Source organism: Lonchura striata, chromosome 28 (genome assembly GCF_046129695.1).
Source record: "Lonchura striata isolate bLonStr1 chromosome 28, bLonStr1.mat, whole genome shotgun sequence".
Classification (NCBI taxonomy): Eukaryota; Metazoa; Chordata; class Aves; order Passeriformes; family Estrildidae; genus Lonchura; species Lonchura striata.
The window spans coordinates 1,674,713-1,693,355 of record NC_134630.1 but is presented as its reverse complement, the minus strand read 5'-3'; the positions used below and the strand labels follow the sequence as shown (position 1 = coordinate 1,693,355).

At 50.7% G+C, this 18,643-nt stretch overlaps 1 protein-coding gene across 1 annotated transcript in view; it reads left to right on the top strand.

The window, feature by feature from the left end:
- Positions 1-17,246, top strand: part of MARCHF2 (membrane associated ring-CH-type finger 2) — a 33,360-nt gene extending 16,114 nt beyond the window's left edge. Inside the window, exons 4-5 of the mRNA XM_021528194.3 lie at positions 11,538-11,747; positions 14,392-17,246. Coding sequence (XP_021383869.1) covers positions 11,538-11,747; positions 14,392-14,550 — 369 coding nt within the window. The 3' untranslated portion in view covers positions 14,551-17,246. The remainder of the gene's footprint in view (positions 1-11,537; positions 11,748-14,391) is intronic.
- Positions 17,247-18,643: the final 1,397 nt, after the last annotated feature.

The following is an 18,643-nucleotide window of genomic DNA, read 5'->3' as shown; positions in this document are numbered from 1 at the left end:
TAAATATTATGTCAGTGTTAGATTAGTGCAGCTCTCTTGCATGTGCCTTCCTTGTCATGTTCTGTTCTGATAAGTGAGATGTGGTGAGTGCTGATACTGTTTGTAAAAGACCTGTCTTCCCATGACTAATATTGATGTGTGCTCCTTTAGGCCTTTCTCCTTCCTGCTGCTCTGTGCTCCTCCCAGTTGAAAGAGAAAACAGGACAGGGTTCAGCTGGTCCTTATGTTCCTCTCTGTGTTGACCACAGGGGATCAGTCCATCAGCCTCCCAGAACTGGAACATACAACACGGGCTCTGGCTGGTGGGTTGGGTTTTTTTTTGTTTTGGGAACAAAGGCAGTGTGGCCCAGGCCATTGTCTGACCTCAGGGTTCAAGTGTACATCCCCAAATGAGGAATAAGTAAACAGTGAGGTACAATAACAAAAGGCTTAAGGATTTGTTTTAGAAGATGGTTTAATATGTCTGCAGTTGAGTGAGTTCTCTGCTGGCTTGGCGGTTCCTTCAACACGCTGTGCAGCTGCAGAGAAACATCACTCTGCAGCTGGGCGTTTGCACTTAACAATTTTGGGAGTCCCACGTTCCTGCAGTCATCAGCAGTGGGAGCTCTGGGAGCTGATTCTTAGCACCAGACTCCTGTTACCTGTCAGCTGTTGGAGATTTGTTGCTGCCTGCCACCAGAGTGTGTGTGGAGGCAGAGTTGTTTTGGATTTGTAGTGGTGACTGCTCTTGTCCACTCTCTCGTGTCCCTTGCCCCCTTAGTTACATCAAAACTGAGTCACAACTGGAATTTTAAGTTGCTTTCCACATTTCTGTTTCCATTCCCATCGATTCCAGAGGTTGCTTATTTTCTCTTCCCACCTCCCTCTGGAAACAATATCTGCCCCTTCTTCCTTTCCAGAGTCCCCAGCTCTATTTCTCTTTCTCCCATCTCCTAGGTGAACCTTGGAGTGGAAAAGAGTCCACCAACTGGGGAAGCAGTCAAGCTTCAGTTTGCAAAGTAGATACTAAGTTTTAATGACTGTTTAACTTACAACTGACTGTCATGGACTTGACAGCCCCCGACAGGAGGCTTTAGCCTACAGTGCTAACCCAAACCATGTATCTGGCACAGTAATTTGTATGAGCATTACCTCAGTGGTTACTGCTGTTGGGGTCTTACTGCTTCTCTCCTAGCTGCTCAGACATATAAGTTCGTGCTTTGGCCAGTATCTCTCAAACAGTTGTTTCAGAGGTTGCAAAACACTGCTTTAAAACATTTAGGAAGGGCTGTACCTTGGCTTTGAGAACACAGTGCAGGCAAGCCCAGGGGCAGTGATCTTACTAAGCCCTTTATGCAGGCCAAGTTGTGAGTGCAGGTCTCAGATGTTTTAGCTTAAGAGCTGGTAAATATTCCCAGCCAGAAACAAGCACATGGGAGTGCGTTCAGCCATCTTTCACAATGCTGTGTCTCCTCATAACAAACATAGGCTTGGAAAACTGCACACTCAAATGAAAGCTCAAAGGCCAGTGTGTATTGGAGGAGTTTTTCCTGTGACACCAATTCTGTGCCTCTATCTGGCATGAGGAGCTTGCTGGGAGACTGGAACAGGAAAGTCTTGTCTGTACTTCAGTGTGGGTGAATGAGCATTCCAGGACAATCAATTTTAATTCCTGTTGAAATTTGTGAAAAGCCCCTCTGGACTAGAGCCTATAAGGATATGGTGATCAACAAACTGTGAGTGCTGAGAGGTGATGGGTGGGCAGCATTTAATGAACTCAAACACAGGAGAACTGCCACTGTTTTCAGAGAGGAATGGACTTCTTGAGCCGTTACTGCCAGCTGGCAAGGCTTTGGGATTCCAGTGATTTGTTACTTCTGGTGTTTTTGGACTGTCTGTTAACACCATGAAGGGGATGATGTACTCTGTTGTTGTGTCTGCTGAGGAGCAGCTTGCCTAAAGTGCCTTGTGAGCCTGGAGGCTGGTAAGCACCTGATGAAAAGTCACCAGGTAGCTGGTGAGAGTGATCCCTGCTGCAGAGCAGAGCCTAACGTGGTACAGCCCCTGGGAACAGAGCAGTTCCCTTGCCAGCAGCTCAGGGGCAGAAAGGTTTTCCCTGGCTTGGAAAGCAGCATATAGCCTGATTTAACACAGGCCATGGTAGCAGGCTGCTCTTGCCCCTCTTCCAGGGCTGACAGCATGCCCCCAGGCGATGGAGTTCGGTGGGTGGGTTACCAGCAGAGTGCTGTGCTGGGGCCCTGCACAGCCCTGTTAGCTCATCAGCACATGTGCTCTGACCTTGGCACACCATGGCTGGAGGGCTCCTGCTAGAGGCTCACCTGGATGCAATGAACACCTGGTTTTGTTACATTACTTCCACCCTGCTATGAACCCTCTGATCCTTGCCTGGAGCCTGGGGAAAGTGACCTGGAGTTCAGTTTCTCATTTTTGCTGGGAGCTATTACAGCCCTTCTGAGCTCCTGCCCACTGCAGTCTGCTGGGCAGAGGCAATGGCAGTGAGTGTGCTTCATCTGATGGGGTTTGCTGGGGCTTAGAGGTCAACTGACCAGGAGTGACCACTTTGGGAAGCTCCGCTGGTAGCAGAGGCTCTGCCCTTAGTGCCAAGCCCTTTGGAAGGAGCAGATAACCCCTTGGCCAGCTGGCTGGTGCTTTCCATTAATACTCTGCCTGCAGGGGTGAGTGCAATCTCATCCCCATACCAGAACGGGCTGCAGCTCTTCACCAAATACTTTTGGGAAGTGTCATCTCCAAGCTGTTCATCTGTTTCTGAGAAGAGGGCTGGGGAAGGAGGCTGCTTAGTCATTTAAAAATGTCACAGTTCCCCCAGCCACTTTATCTGGGAAGTTCTCTGCCTCTTGGTTGTTTGTGAGGAGGGGTGGGGAGTGTTTTGAAACTTTGGGGAAAGTGATGTTTGTGGTGAGTGTGCTGTTGAGGAGCCCTGATAAAAATCCACTGCTTACCAAGTAAAGATGTGAAATCAAAATAGAAATTAAGAGCAGAGGATAAATGGTTGGAGACTAGGACTAGGAATGATGCAGGAGCATGCTGCATGGCAGAAGGGTCTGTCCCATGTGTGAAAGGCTATCCAAGCATTCTAGCTCTCTTTTGCTGTCACCTGGCCACAAGGGAATTTGGTAACATTCTACCTGCTGCTGCTGCACGTCTGAAGAGAAAGCTGCTCTTGCTGTTGGTTCTGCCATGTCCTGCCTTTCCAGCATGGGGAAACTTAGAGCTGGTCATAGTGGCTGCAGCAGTCACGGGTCAGTATTGCTCATCTCTGGGAAGGGACTATCAGCTTCATTAAGAACTGGCTTTGTTGTGTGGTTTTGAGATCCTTCAGAAGGAGGGGGTCTGAGGCTAATTTTGGGCTGCAGGAGACATTTTGGTGTGTTTTGGGGGGAAGCTACATGGCCAAGTTGAAATGCTTCTTGTGTAAACTTCCTGATTTCTTAGAAGTCAGGAAATACCATGACCAAAATTGCCTTAGTTTTTACTTCAGGCCTCTTGTCTATCTGTGTTACAGTGTGGTCTTCATGGTCACAGGCTGTGTCTTCCAGAAGGATGCATGGATGAAAGATGCTCACTAGCTAACTGTATTAATCCTGCTGTGTTAATCCTGCTGTGTCCTTGCTCACCAAGACCAAACTATTAATTTTCTCACAAGCCTCTCTGGGGTACTTACTGCTGTGACATCCAAGCACTTGACAAACAGTAATTGAATTTTGCAGCCTCTTTTACAGAGGACAGTTGTCAACTTTGTCCAGTATGGATTAAAGATAATTTCTTAATAGAATTATATTTTTGTTTTCTTTAAGCAGCCATTGATTTATGTTGCGGTCTGGTTGATGTAAAAACACTTACAGTGTTGACTGCCAGTGTGCCTGATCTCTGAACCTGGAGTGGGGAACTCATCCGAGCCCAGAGCCAGCTCTGGCAACCACAGGCTGGCCCATGGATGTGGGGGAAATACCTCCTGCAGTTCAGCCTAGTTGAGCTTTTTTTAACTAAGAAGCTAGTTGAAAGCTTAAAAAAAAAAAAAGCTTTTGGAAACTTGTCAGGCTGTGGAGTGGGGGCATGTTTTGAACACCTGCAGGTGGAGATGGAGAATTGACCTGATGCCTTGGGTGGAGAGTTGTAGCCAGAGGTGCAGGATGCTGGTGCCTGTGCTGTCAGAGGATAGAAGGACTTCTGCTCAGCTCTGAAGTGGTCTCCAGCACAAGACAGTTGTGGACCAAGGTTCTTGAGTGAGGAGCATGTCCTCAGAAGAGAACAAAATGGCCAAGCCTCAGAGAGGGATAGTTTTCCTATATGATTGTTTATTTAATGGACCTCCATATGTTTACAGGAAAGTGATCTGACTCCAGGACACTCTAGCCAGTGTGGCTAGCATAGTCAAAAAAGGCAAAATACTTTGCATGTTCCCTGGAAGATTTCATCATTTGGTATTTAGATGAAGTGTTTGAAGTATAAGTTGCAGCAGACACAGTTTTCCTGGAGGAAGTACTTTCCTCTTTGTTCTAATAATATCATGCACAAGAAATACGCAGTTACTGCCCAGGATTCTTCCTCAGGGAATATCTGTACCTTTGCTTCCAGAGCATGGTAGAAGGAGGAGCACAGGCCTTTGGACCTGAAGGATTGCTGTAGCCTAGACAGCTCTTTCTTCCAGGCCACAGATGGTCATACAATTCTCTAGGCAGGATTGAGTTTATTTGTCCTGATCTTTCATGCCTTAAATGTGCCTCAGCCAGACCTTGTTCTTTAAAGTCCTATATAGTGTAGGGAGAGAAGGGAATACCTCCTGTGATCATTTAATTCCTGCCTCCTTAGAAGGCTAAGTTAGGATGTGTCAACTTGTCTGGAGGAGCCTGCCTCTTCCTGGCCGTAGGAGATCCAGGCAACTTGTGTATGACTCAAAAGATTGCCTCCCCTGCCTCTGTCCCTAATGTTCTCCCTTCCACATAAACTCTTCTCTTTGGTCTGAGGCAAAATCCATCACAAACCTATTTTCTCTTACAATGTGGTCTTCCCGCTGGAGATACTTTGTCCTTTGGGATTTCAGGCAGAGCTGTGTGGATGGAGGCATTTGGGACTGTATGATGCATTGTGTATTTCCAGCAAGCATTCCCAAGGGTGACAGTGTGGCTGTGTTCCTACAGCCACAAGCCCTTCTGCACAGCTCCTGGCCTTCTCCCTGGCTGCAGCCCACTGCCCACAGGGGGACTGTGTGGGTTGGTCTGTATTGGTGTACCTGAGCCCACTCCTGCCCATTTTTACTTTCCCAGGTTCCCAGCAAAAGTATTTCCTTTCCATGGCAGCCTTGCTTTGTGTGTTTTGCTGTGGCACCCGCCCTCTCTCATTTCTGTCTTCAGTTCATTAACCGCTTGTAAAGTGTTAAAGCTTCAAGCTATTGTTAGTTTTTTGTCCCCTCTGAGTGTTTCTTAATGGGCTGAAGAAAAGCACCACTTCGGCATCCCAAAGTTTCTTTTTCGGGGCCATCTGCCCCTGCTGTAAAGCAGCTTTGGTTTGCAGTCCTGGCATGGGGAGGGATCAGGTCAGGTCTGCGCTGCCAGCCCAGGTTTCTCAGGAAATGTCCCGGGCTTGCAGGTCAAGCAGGTGTCAGAGCAGCAGCTGTTCAGTCCCAGCAGAGATCACTCCATACTCCACAGGAAGGGTGTGTTTTTGTTCACACATCATGTAAATACCAGGGAGAGGAGCCAGGAGGTTTCAGTCTGTGCTCTGAGAGTGGACACAAACTGCTGGTGGAGAATGTCCTTTAGCAAAGACTCTGGCTTTGCTAAAATTACTGAGAAGTTGAAAGTCAACATACCCTCATGGTGAAAGCTAACAAATATACTGCATGACTTGATCATAATGCTTCTGCAAACATTTAATTCCTTTGCCAAGGCAAAACTTATTTAAGACATCTCACTAATTCCAAAAAAGATTGCTCTGGTGAACCAGTCACTGTTGGAGCAGTCCAGCTACCCTTTTTGTTTCCCTATTTCTGTCCTTTCTAGCAAATCTCATCAGGGAGTCCCAAGAAAATTCTGCTTCCATGTCTTCAGAGCTGGTGTTTTCCAGCAATGTGTGTTTTAACAGCTTTATTTATAAATGGGCTGCTTTAGTAATTCTGGTGTGTTCCTTTGCCTCCTCAAAACAGCTCCTCCTTCCAAGAGTGCTGTGCTATACAGGAGCCTGACAGTTTTTGCTCCTGCTGTTTTTCTTGGAGTTTATGGTGCAATTTTGATTAAAGATGATTACTTTGCAACGACTGCTAAGATTTTTAGTTCACTTAAACTGCGTATTTCATGTAGGTCAGTGGATTATTTTTTTGCCGTTTGAAAGTACAGTTTTCAAACACAATGTCACACGCAACAAAATGTGTTTGAAATTCTCTGAGGAGTTGCTTGACTGCTGGTTACGCTAGAGTAGGGGACACCTCCCATGGGTCTGCCACGTGCAGTCCTTCTGCTTCCTCTCCTGAGTCTCCTGCACCTCTGTGGCTGTGGGAGGTGCTGCAGAGATGTCCCTGGAACAGAAGAAGGGATGTTGGCAGGCAGGAATTGTGATGTTACTTCTGCTTACGTTATTAGGGAAAGAAGTTTTGCCTCTGGCCGCAGTGCCTGGCTCAGCACTCGCTGTCCCCGCTCCAGTTCAGAGAGCTGAGCTGTGATATAAGCTCTCCCCCACCCTTCCTCCAGTCTTATCTTCCTTGCAGACAGACTTTTCCCTTTGCTTTCCTCGAACTCTTCTGCTGAACTCACGGCACTGTTGTCCGACCCGTGTTCCTCTACCCTTCCCCAGCCCACCTCTCTTCTTGCTCAAGGCACTCCTCTTTTACACTCCTGGATCTGGGGAAAAACAATTTCTTCTTGGTTCCAGCTGAGTTCCACCCCTCCAATCTTTTCCTTTCTCTCTCTACTTGAGTTTGCTGTCTGGAGATGCTGGTCACAGGTCCAACGTGAGATCCTCTTGGCACTTCTCTGTGCAATCCTGGGCACTGCTCTGCATAAAGCAAAGGCCTGTCTGGGGCCAAAACAGGAAATACCCTTGCACTCTTGATACTCACCAGCACTAGTCTTCCCTTTTACCTGTCCATCTTCACCACTTTGTCCAGCCCTGTCTGTGCTGTGCTGATCCAGAAGACCAGTGAGCTTTCTCTGAGGTGCAGGTGCTGGCAGTGCTGTGATTCCATACTGGTGCATGTTGTGGTGTGGCATTTGCCATGGTGCCACCAACCATGGAAGCTCGTGCTCTAGAGAAAAGTGTCCCAGTGACCTGCAGCAGTGCTTGGGTCTCTTCCTCTCCTGTCCACCATTTCTAGTGCTCCTGAATCTCATGGGTCAGCCCAGAGCCCTGTGTTTCCCAGCAGCTGAGTTGTAGGGAAGGCTTTCATGCCATACAAGGAGAGACTTGGTCTGTGGAGCATTGTTGGCAGGTAGCTGGGGAAAGGAGGATGAGGAGGGGCAGCTTTGTGCTCCAGCATTTAACTGCTCTGCTTGCAGGACTAGGGACATTTTGGGTCTTGGTTTCCTGAATTCTGGGTACTCTGTCAGAAAACATCCCTTCCTACCTTGGGGAAGGAACAGGACCATTCTGCTGGGGCTGTTCATGGAGCTTGATGGCCTGCAGAAAGGTTTTGGTGCAGGCCCAGAGAAAGGATGTGAGATCCCCGAATCTGAAGCTGTACTTTTTGATTCAACATGTTTCTCAGTACAGGGACAGGGCTAATTGTGCTGCTGTGATCAAGTTCATGTGATTTTTTTTCTGGCTTTTATAGCCAAGCACCAGCAGTGGAAGGTAAATCAGCAGGCACCTGAGAAGCTGGAGGGTAACTGGTGAGCAGAAAGCATGTGGCATGTTTTGTAATGCAGCCAAATACTTGTGTGGTGCTGTGGCTTGCCATCGTGCTGTAGCTGTGAAGCACATGGGGAACTCTGGCAGGGTCAGGTGGTGAGACTGGCAGGTCACACTGGTGGTGACACGTGCCCACCAGAGTGAGGGGTCCAGGCACAAGGCAAGGAGAGGTGTGAGCTTGTGCTGATCCCTCCAGTGGTGTGCTGCATGGGATATGTTAATGAAACAGCCAGGGACATTCAGCTACACAAGGGAAGTCAGTAAGAATCAATGAAAGCTCATTTTTAAAACGCCCATTTTTAAGCCACCAGACAGACTGCAAGGTGCTGAGTGCTGCTGGGAGAGTCCCTCTTCTGTCCACTCCCCTTGGTCCCAAGGGGCAGAATGCAGCTCAGCCTTGAGATACATGAACCAGCAGGTGCTGGGATGGACACACTGAGAGACTGCTCTGATATGCTTTGAGTTCTGCTCTTGGCTTCCAGAGGAGCTGATGATGTCCTGGTGCTTTTTACTGCCTGCTCCCACCCTGCCTCCCATCACCTGGGCTCACCTAAGCTTCGTGGGCACTGCAGCACCCAAAGGTCAGCTTCTCATCATCCCACAGCCCAGCTGTGGCCCTAAAAAATGAGCTCCCTTCCACAACCCTACTGATCCCAGTATCTGGAAAAGCCTCAGGATCATGCTGGGGGACAAAGAAATTGGTTGTACCCAGAATTCTGTCCCACAAGCAGAGAGAAGTTGTTTCAAGTAGGATCTAGGACTCAGCTCGTAGCCCAAATGGCAGCAAGCAGCCACCTTTGCCTCTAAGTCTCAGACATGATTGCAGTGTGGAAGCTGCTAGAAGAGGACCAAGTTGTGCTTTTGTTGCTTTCCCATGCTTACTTGATCGTTTTACTACAAAAATTGTTTAATCTGCCTGACCACATTATGGATTGTTCACAAAGTTTGTTTAAAGTCCTGTATGCACCAATGTGTGCCAAAAAAGCTGCACCCTTAGAGTGGCTTACTGTTTTCCATTTTGTTACTGTGTCAGTACATATTGGTAAAGTAAATAAATTACTTCAAAATGAAATTAATTTGCTTCCTGCCTTTATATGTTTGTCTCCCATCTTGGGGAGGATGAAGGAGTTTTAAAAGTCACAAGGAATATAAATAGAATTAAGATGCAGTAAAATACCTGTTTGCCTGAGCTTCTTATTGTACAAGGGTCAGAAGTGCTCCACCATGTCCTGTTGCGGAGAACTGGGTGCTCTGGGCTTGCTGCTAGAGGGAACTTGGTCCAGACAAGGTGATTTGGCTCTCACCTGAGCAGTGTGTCACAAGGCAGCCCTGTCCTGGTTGGACTGGGGAGAGCCTGGCATGAGGCTGGGTTTGAGCACTGTGTATGGGAGCAGCTTTCCTGTGCCAGTGAGTTGCTGTCCACCCTCACTTCCTCCCAGCACTGCCCAGACTGCATGTGTGGTGTTTATTGTTCCCATGCAGCTCATCACACTGATTCCTCTGCAGAGCCGTACAAGGAGGGACCTGCAGGTCTGCCTCCCTTCTCCCAGCTCCTTTCCAAGTGACAGTTCTGCCTGCTCTGAAAGCTGCCCAGTGGATAAGGATCTGGTGGTGCTGGTCAGCAGTGGCTAAATGTGAGCCAGATAGCCAAGAAGGCTGATGGCACCTGGCCTGTACCAGCCAGTGTGGCCAGCAGGACCAGGGCTGTGACCATCTTCCTTTGCTGGGCACTGGTGAGGGCCCACCTCAAATCCTGGGGTGTCCACATGGTCCAGGAAAGACACTGAGGCACTGGAGTGTGTCCAGAGAAGGGCAACAGAGTTTGGGAAGGGTCTGGAGCACCAGGAGCAGCTGGGGGGGCTCAGCCTGGAGAAAAGACAGCTCAGGGGAGACCTTCTGTTATCTCTCCATAACAGGAAGATGCAGTCATGTGGGTGTTGAGCTCTGCTTCCAGGGAGGAAGGGACAGGATGAGAGTAGACAGCCTCAAGATGTGCCAGAAGAGATTTAGGTTGGATATTGGGAAAATTTCTTCATGAAAAGGGTTGCCAGGCATTGGAACTGGCTGCCAGGACAATGGTGGAGCCACCATCCCTTGAAGTGTTAAAAGAATATGTGGATGACTGGAGGATATGGTTTGGAAGTGGCTCTGGGTTGATGGTTGGACTTGATGATCTTGGAAGTCTTTTCCAGCCTTAGTGATTCTGTGATTCTTTGAAGTTTTCTTTTGGCTGCTTGCCCATCAAGTTGTGCTCCAAATGGCTTTAGAATCAATGAATGTTCCTTGGCTCTTAATCACTGAAGTGTTCAGATGATTCAGGTCACATCCCTAAAATACCATGATTATGAGTCCTCTCAGCTGGAATTCCGGGCCAGGCTCATTCCTGTCACTGCAGCATCCTCTCCTCTGCTCATGGCTAGCTCAGTGTCCCATCCCAGGTGCTGCAGAACTTGCTGTTCCTGTGGCTCTAACCAGCCCAGCTATCCCCCTATTCTGTGCCCAGGTTTGCCAGCTTCCCCTTCTCTTTCCCATTTCCACAAAAGTTTGCTGTGCTTCCATTCTTGCTCTTTTGCTCTGTCTCACTGAACATTTGTGCTGCAGTTAAAATTGCACTCACCTCTGCAACCCATGCTTTGCTTCCCTCTGGGCCTGTGCTCTCTGCATGCCCCTGGCCAGCCATGTCCTCAGGTTACCTCTGCTGAGGTCTCATAATTTCTTGCATACCCGTCACCACTACTTCTGTATTGCTCCTTAAAGGGTGGTTTCTGAGTAGGAAAGGAGCTTTGTGTGTGGAATTCTCAGATGAGTCCCTTCCCAAGCTGTCTGGTCCAAAGCAGGTGCTGTATATAGGATTGGCCTGACAGCCCACACCCTGATAGTCTCTTCCCTGTTCTGCCTGTGCCTTTTCAATAATAGTCTCCAAATTTTATTTAAAAATAAAATTTAAAAAATCGTGAATGAGGCAGTCATCTCTGAGGAGAAGGAAGAATCTACAGGCCAGCACACACAGATCCCAGTAAAAGATGTGCTGTAACAACTTGGTATCTGTAGGAACCACAGCTTCTTGCTATTCTAGCAAAGGAAAGGAAAGACTAAAAATAGCATAATCCTAGGACAATAGAACAATTGCTTTTCCTGAAGTTAAGTATCTAAAATGAACCCACACTGGAAGCGAGTCAGGACTCCCAAAAGAAAGAAACGTAGATAGACTGCCTGTGAAAATCTAAAATGTTGTGATTCTCCCACAGGAACCCGAGGGCTAGATCTGGGACAGATTCTCTTATAGCTTGGCCTTGCTGCTGACCCCAGTGCCCCTGTTTCCCACAGACCCTTCACCAGTTAAAGTCCTGGGTCTGAGTCTGTTGAAGTTTAGTCCAAGACCTGTCAGATCTATATTAAGCCAGGCTTTACTGAAGTGATGTCCTGCAGTGCCTGCTCCTCACTACTCCAGAGGAGAGCCCAGGAGCTTCTGTGTTCACGACTGCCTTCCCCTGTACACATTCATTAACTTTCTTCCATTTCCCTTGTTAGTTGTTAAACCTAGACTTGACACTCTCTGGTTCCATGCAGGAGCAGGTCAATGTGAGTCAGCCTGCACAGTGCAGGCGAGAGCTCCCAGCTCTGCCGCCGTGCTCGCTGCTGGCACAGGCTGATGCCCCTCTCCGTCTTTCCCGCAGTGGCTGAAGGACCCCGGGCCCCGCAATGAGAAGAGGACGCTGTTCTGTGACATGGTGTGTTTCCTGTTCATCACTCCACTGGCGGCCATCTCGGGCTGGCTGTGTCTGCGCGGGGCCCAGGACCACTTGCAGTTCAACAGCCGGCTGGAGGCCATCGGACTCATAGCCCTCACTATAGCACTTTTCACCATCTACGTCCTCTGGACACTGGTAAGTGCCAGCTGCCAGGGTCCTGCTCCTGCTCCAACAAGAGCTGGGAGCACTGCCTCACACCTCATCAGTGCCACCTGCTATTTCTGCCTCCCCACGTGAGAACATCTTGGGCGCTTCCCCTTGAATGTCCATTTAATTATCTTCATGTGCAAGCTGCTAAAGTTGTTGCTGAGAATGGAAAATCACCTCCTGGTCATCTGCTTTCCAGACTGTCAGTGTTCCCCAAGTGTCAGAGCCCAACGATGTGGCGGAGCTGGGATGGGGTTGGGGCTGAGGCTGCGTGGGAAGGGCTTGGGGCTGGGTCAGGCAGTGGCCCATCTGTGGTTCAAGAAGAAACACAAACTTGGTACCTGGGCAGTGCAGGGGAAAAGTAAAATACGGAACACATTTGACACCTAAATAATTTACCACCATGTGCTTTTGCTGCTGAGCACAGACTGGCTGTGCCCAGCTGGGGTGCAGACTGGCCTTGGAGGTCTCTAGCCACAGCTAAACAAACTCCTACTCAGTGTTTTTAAGGAGTGTGGAAGGAACTCTCTGGCCCTGGGGAAACCTGTGACTTCTCTGATGCTGGGTTGTGTGGTCGGCCTCGAGTCAAGGCTTGGTAGCCAGCGTGCCCTGGCCCACTGTTGTATGGGGGGCACTGGAGGTTGCTGGGAACCTCCACTTGAGCCAGTCTGGGTGTTGAATTGATCCCTCCTGGGAGAGAGTTTCCTGCACATGCCTCGTTTGGCATTTCTGGACCTGCTGAATTAGGGGGCAAGGAGCTTGTATCTTTGCAGGGAGCTGAGAAGAGCAGGACTGAGTGAGTGACTGCAGGTTTGAGTGTGGCACAAGTGGAGTCTCAGTGGGGCTGCCTGGCCCCACCCCAGAGCCGCTCTTTCTCGAGGGGCTGCTTGGCCAGGGACTTCCCTCTGTTTCCCATTCACTTATTTTGTCTTGTGTTGCTGGGTGACTTCTGGGTTTGGATCTTGATTTTGGCTCTCCTATTCCAAGAAAGCCCTTTGTGTGCTCATGACCTGTCAATGCCCTTTTCCAGCTGCTTGCAGGGAAGGATCATTTTGGGAAGGGAAGAAGTGCACTCAATGCAGGAGAAACAGTGGGACCTCAAAAAGCTGGGAGTCCTGTGGGAAATAGAAATTCCTCAGTCCATTTTCTTGTTGTCTCATGTTTCAATTTCTCAGAGTAACCCCTTCCTCTGGGGCTGGACACTCCTTACAACTCTTCCCCCACAGACCTGGGAGGCAGGGCAGGATGAACTGGTGCTGCAGCAGCCCCTGCTCTAGGGGTGGGAGTGCCTGGAGGTACTCCTTGCTTGGGAGCCATGGAGGAAAGTTTCCATGCTGTATGTTCCTGCAGGAAACTTGTTTCCATAGGAAGCCAAGCTAAAATTGGAAACCTTAAGAGGAAGTGCTTCTGTCTTCTCTATCTCAGGACTGGTGGGGAGGAGCTGGAAACCTGGAGGAAATGGAAAAACGTTTGTGCAGTAACAAGTCCTGACTAAAATGGCTCTAATTCTACTGTGCTTCAATTTTCCTTGAGCAGAGGAGGACATTAGGTGAAGCACCTTTATTCATGTTCTGTTCTTTCAACCCTGGGCTGTGCAGTACAAGGGGTCAATACGTAGGAGCGGGTTCAAGGCTGTAACCAGTGTGAGGGTTGAGAGAGGCTGTAGCCAAGGCTGCAGCTCCTTCACAAGGGGCAGGAGCACCTTGTTCCCACCATTAGCTCCCCATTCTCTGAAAACCGGGAGATGAATTTGTCAGCAAACAGTCTTATTGCCACAGTCTTTCTGCCACAGGAAGGAGGGGTGTGCAGAGATCAGTAAGCTCAATTACCTCAGTGCCACAGTGGCACAGCTTCATTTCTCATAAGATGCCTTGCAGACCCATCCAGAAGTAACAGTTTTACTGAATTTTCTGTACCAAATGCATTTCCTGGTACGTCCTAGTTGCCAGCTAGATGCTTCCTGTAAGAAAGCCTGGTTTAGGTCAGTGGCTGACTGGATTCAGTATTTGAGCTGAGCTCAAAGCTCCCCTCACAGGGCTGCTCTGAAACTGCACGGCCAGCTCCTGCCTCTGCTGGGCTGCTCTGGGTCCCTCCAGCCTTTGCATCCTTTCCTGCCTCTCTCCGGGCGGACAAGTTTCCCAGGCCACGGTGTTGTCAGGAAAAAATGAGTCCAGCTGCTGTCCTGTTGGTGCAGACAAAGGAGGGAAGGTTTTTGTGCAGGATGAAGGTCCCCTGGGATCTGTGAGATGGGAGGAGGCTGGTTGGGTTCAGAACCTTGTTTTGCTTACTGAAGGTGCTGGCTGCAGTCTGGGGCTGAATGAAGGGGAAAATTGCAGCTCATCCCCACCACATTTCAGCAGCCCGGACCCAAACCCAGCTGAGCAAACTCCATCCCACTTTGCTGGTGATGCCCAGAAGGCCCCTTTGGCTGTGCCCCACTCAGCCTGGTGTCACCAGGAGGGGATTGATTGCTTGTCAGTCTGGAGACAAGGAGTGCCCCAAACCAGGGTCAGTGCTGTGTCCCTTGCCTCAGGAGAAGGGGTGCCCAGGGGCAGAGGGGCATCGGGCTGTCCCTGCGTGTGCTGCGGGGCGAGGGCGGGCTTGGTGACAGTGCTGCGTTCTCGCCCGCCAGGTCTCATTCCGCTACCACTGCCAGCTGTACTCGGAGTGGCGAAGGACCAACCAGAAAGTGCGGCTGATGCTCCCAGCCTCGCGGAGCCCTCACCCCGTGCCCCAGTCCCTCCTCTCCGCCAAGCTCATGAAGAAGGCCGCGGATGAGACCACAGTCTGAGCCGTCCCATGGCCGGCCAGGGGGAAGGGTGGGGCGTCCCCACAGGCCCAGGGACCGTGGCAGCTGTGGGGGCACTGGAGAACAATCATCCCACCCAAAGGGACTCTGCGCTCAGCACGTGCTTTAGATCTTGGCAAAGAGACGCATAATCAACATCTGTGGGTGAAACGGCCCAGAAGAGCCTGATGGCAGAACATGCCTGTCTGCAGGGACACTTTCCTATAACGAAACACCATACATGGAAAACATCTCCCTCTTTCTCTCTCTATATATATCTATATATAATATTATTTTTAAATGGCTATGCATATTGTGTTTCAATCCTTTTGTGTTGATGTTCTAAGCTTCAGGATAGAAGCTGGCAACCTGATCTCATTCCGAGGTTAAATCAATGCCTTTTCTCCAAATGAGCATATGAGGAACACTTTTCATCAACCATTCTTGAAAGTCCCCTTCTCCTTTGCACTAAATTGGTTTTGATATACTGCAGCAGCCTTCCCATTACTCTTTCGTCTCTTTTGTGGTGTTCTGTCCTTTCTAGAAGGTTGAGTGTTTTTAATAATTATTATAATCCCAGAAGGAGTAAAATGTCGTAATACTGGAGACATTTTGTATTGTAAAGTACTGTAATTTTGAGAATTTCAAAATCAGTTTCAGAATGAGAGAATCTTTTCCGGTGCAGACGTGATCTCACAAAATGCTTTCCTTGAGATCCTGGCTTATCCCCAGGACTCAGATGCACTCAGCCCTTGGTCTGTCTGGCAAAGGTAGATGGAGGATCCGAGGGTAGGAAGAGATGGCTCCGTACTAGCTAAACCCACCATTGCCTTTGCTTTGAAAAGATTGAGAAAGGAGCTTTCCTGACCCCAGAAGGTTGGAGTTGGAGCCTCTGTTTGCTGATGTCCTTTTGCCAGCTTGAGGCTGGACCTCCTGTAGCATCAATTTCACACGTACCTTAGGGGACAGGCCATGCCCTGCGGCGCTGGCAGGACGCAGGTGCTCTTGGCTGTCTCTGCGCTTTATTTGCACATTCCAAAGGAGCTGCTGGGATTGGGTTCATCCCCGGTAGCGCTGCCTGCCTGTTGTGTCCTCTAGTAAAACCCCCCCAGTTTGCTGGTCCCAGAGAACAGGCTCTGGGTCCCTTGTCTTATGGGGCTGGTGTTCCTCCTTCTCCTCCTCCTTTCACCTGTGTTTCCATCACATGCAGCTCTCAAAGGCCTCTGTCTCAGAGTGCCCCCTCTGCCAAGAGTCCTCCTGGTTTGGCTTTGGTCCTTGCTTCTGCCCCTTCTCACCTTGCCAGACAGTGCCTGGTGCTGAGCTTTCTTGAGTCTCTCGAGTGGCACAGGCTGTGAGGATGCTGGTGGTGATGCTGCCCTGCCAAGTGCTCCAGAGGTGTGTGCAGCTCCTTTGCTGGAGCCTGGGCTCTGGCTCCATGGTGGCGAGGGTAGAGAGCAGGCAAGAGGCAGGCTCTGAGGGACCTGTGTCCTTGCAGTGGGTGGTGGTGGTCATGCACTATGTCCCTCTGCCCCTTTGCTGAAAGCAAGTGGGTCAGCGCAATGCCCTGTGAGATGGAGATCTGTAATTTCCTGAATTCAAAGCACCATATGCACTTCCTCCTCCTCTCTAGCTGCAAAACAGGATGTGTTTCCTTTTGTGTTCCCTCAGCCTGAGCTGGAAGTTGCTGGTGGCCTGAGCAGCAGGGACCAGTGTGCCATCTTGCCCAACAGGATTGCTCCAGCCCTTGACCCTGGTGTCTGCTCTCCTCTGTTCCCTCTCCCAGGTGCAGCTTGGGGATGCCCCGACACATCTTGCAGCAGCCTCTCTGGCTTGAGGGCTGCTCTGTACTGGTCTCTCTTCCAAGCGTGAGGGGTTGGTGTGACTGTGGGGTCAATGTCCTCTGCTACAGCCAGACTGCACATCTCTGCTCCCCTCTCTCAGCCAGCCCCCTGACTGTCCCTTCCCTTCTTCCACATACCTGTGGGTGTCTGCCCTTTTCCCAGTCATGCACTCATGCAGGGATTACTCTGTTTCTGGTACTCTTGGTGGAGAGGCTGCTGCAGCTCAGCTCCAGTCACAGTCCCTGCTCCAGTCCCATCTCATTCCCATGCAGGCGCTCCCTGCCCTGCACACCCCTTCCATGGCAGCAGGCTCTGCTCCACTGCTCTGTGCCTTGTCCTGGGTGCCCCTTCCTTCATCCCCTTCCCAACAACCCCCTTGTCACCAGGACATCACCAGTGAAGAAAAATAGGGGGTAGTTTAACCTTCCCAGCCTTGGCTGTCTCCCAGGAGCTTGGCCCCACAAGGCTTCAAGTTCTGGCAGGTGATGAGGGATGCTGTCTCCCATAGCATGTCCCCAGGGTAAGGTCTTCATTAAGCCAGTGTTCCAGTTAAGAAACCCACTGTCAATCCAAATATGCAATTGTGAAAGCCAGAAGCCCTTGGCTGGGGCACTGGGGGCCCAGTCTGTGTGTGGCTGTGGCTGCACTCAGCATCCTTGGCTTTGTTGTCATTGCCAATAATTGGAGCTGTTGCATGTGCCCCCACAAGACCCAGTAGTGACTCTTTGAGACTTGTCCTCCTTCCCAGAGATGTTCAGCTCCTGGATGTGGGCAATCGGTGTCTGACCCACCACGTTCCAATGCGTTCTGGGGAAACGGGCTGTGCAATGATGTAAATAAAAGTGAGTTAAACTTTGGGCTGTTGTGTTGTTATTGGAGGGGCCAGGGCTGCAGAGCCCAGGCTGCCTCCCTGAGAGCACCCCAGTACTCCCTGCCTGCAGCAGCTGCCCTGGCCTGCCCCCAGGACCCCAGTAGAAGGTTTCAAAGTTGGACAAAACCAAGGGCTTTTTTCATTTCTGGGCAGTTTCTCTGTCAGTGTACAGAAGCCTGCCTAGCGTGGGCACCAAGCAAGGTGATGATGTCTGGGCCAAGTCAAGAGTCCTTTGGCCTCTGGCTGGGCCAGGGGTGCGTATGGGGCTGCATGGAGCAGCCCTGATGCTGCTGTGATGCCGCTCCACGGAGGCTCCTGATGCTGCCCTGTGAGCTGCCTGACCCAGCCTGCCCACAGCCCCGCAGCCCAGCCCCTCGCTCCAGGGCTGGGGGGGACACCAGACACCTCTGCGAGCCCACGCTGTGGCCTGAGCCCTGCTGAGGGCAGGGTGGGCTGTGCCCAGCTGTGTCCGAGGTGTGTCCCCATGTGTCAGAGCTGTGTTGGAGTGTGTCCGAGCCACTCAGAGCTGTGTCTGAGCTGTGTGTGTGTCTGAGCTGTGCCCGGGCTGTGTCTGAGCTGTGTGTGTGTCCGAGCTGTGCCCAGGCTGTGTCCGAGCTGTGCCCAGGCTGTGTCTGAGCTGTGCCCGGGCTGTGTCTGAGCTGTGTGTGTGTGTTTGTGCTGTGCCCAGGCTGTGTCTGAGCTGTGTGTGTCTGAGCTGTGCCCAGGCTGTGTCTGAGCTGTGTGTGTGTTTGTGCTGTGCCCAGGCTGTGTCTGAGCTATGTGTGTGTCTGAGCTGTGCCCAGGCTGTGTCTGAGCTGTGCCCGGGCTGTGTCTGAGCTGTGTGTGTGTGTTTGTGCTGTGCCCAGGCTGTGTCTGAGCTGTGTGTGTGTCTGAGCTGTGCCCAGGCTGTGTCCGAGCTGTGCCCGGGCTGTCCCTGAGCTGTGTGTGTGTCTGAGCTGTGCCCAGACTGTGTCTGAGCTGTGCCCAGGCTGTGTCTGAGCTGTGCCCAAGTGTCCAGCCCTGCTGGCTGCAGGGCAGGAGCCTTGCTCTGTGTGCTTGCTACCAGCTGGCTCTGAGAGGCATCCAGGGCCAGCCCTGTGGCAGGGACTGCAGGGCATGAAACCTCAGGGCAGAGACTCGAGCAGCCATCATTCCCTGTTCTGTGGGGCAGTGAGGAGACCCTGCAGCCTTGGCCCCTGTGCTGCGAATCTGATCACGTCACACTTGCAGCAGGGGGTTGGAAATTGTGAAGCTGCCTGCTTAAAGTGCCACTCAAAGCACTACATCACCAATGTTGGATGCATTTCTGAGGTCCTGGACAAGGCTTTAGCCTTGGGCAAGACCTTGAATGAGTTTCCTGGTCAAGCTCTCAAATCAAGGGTTT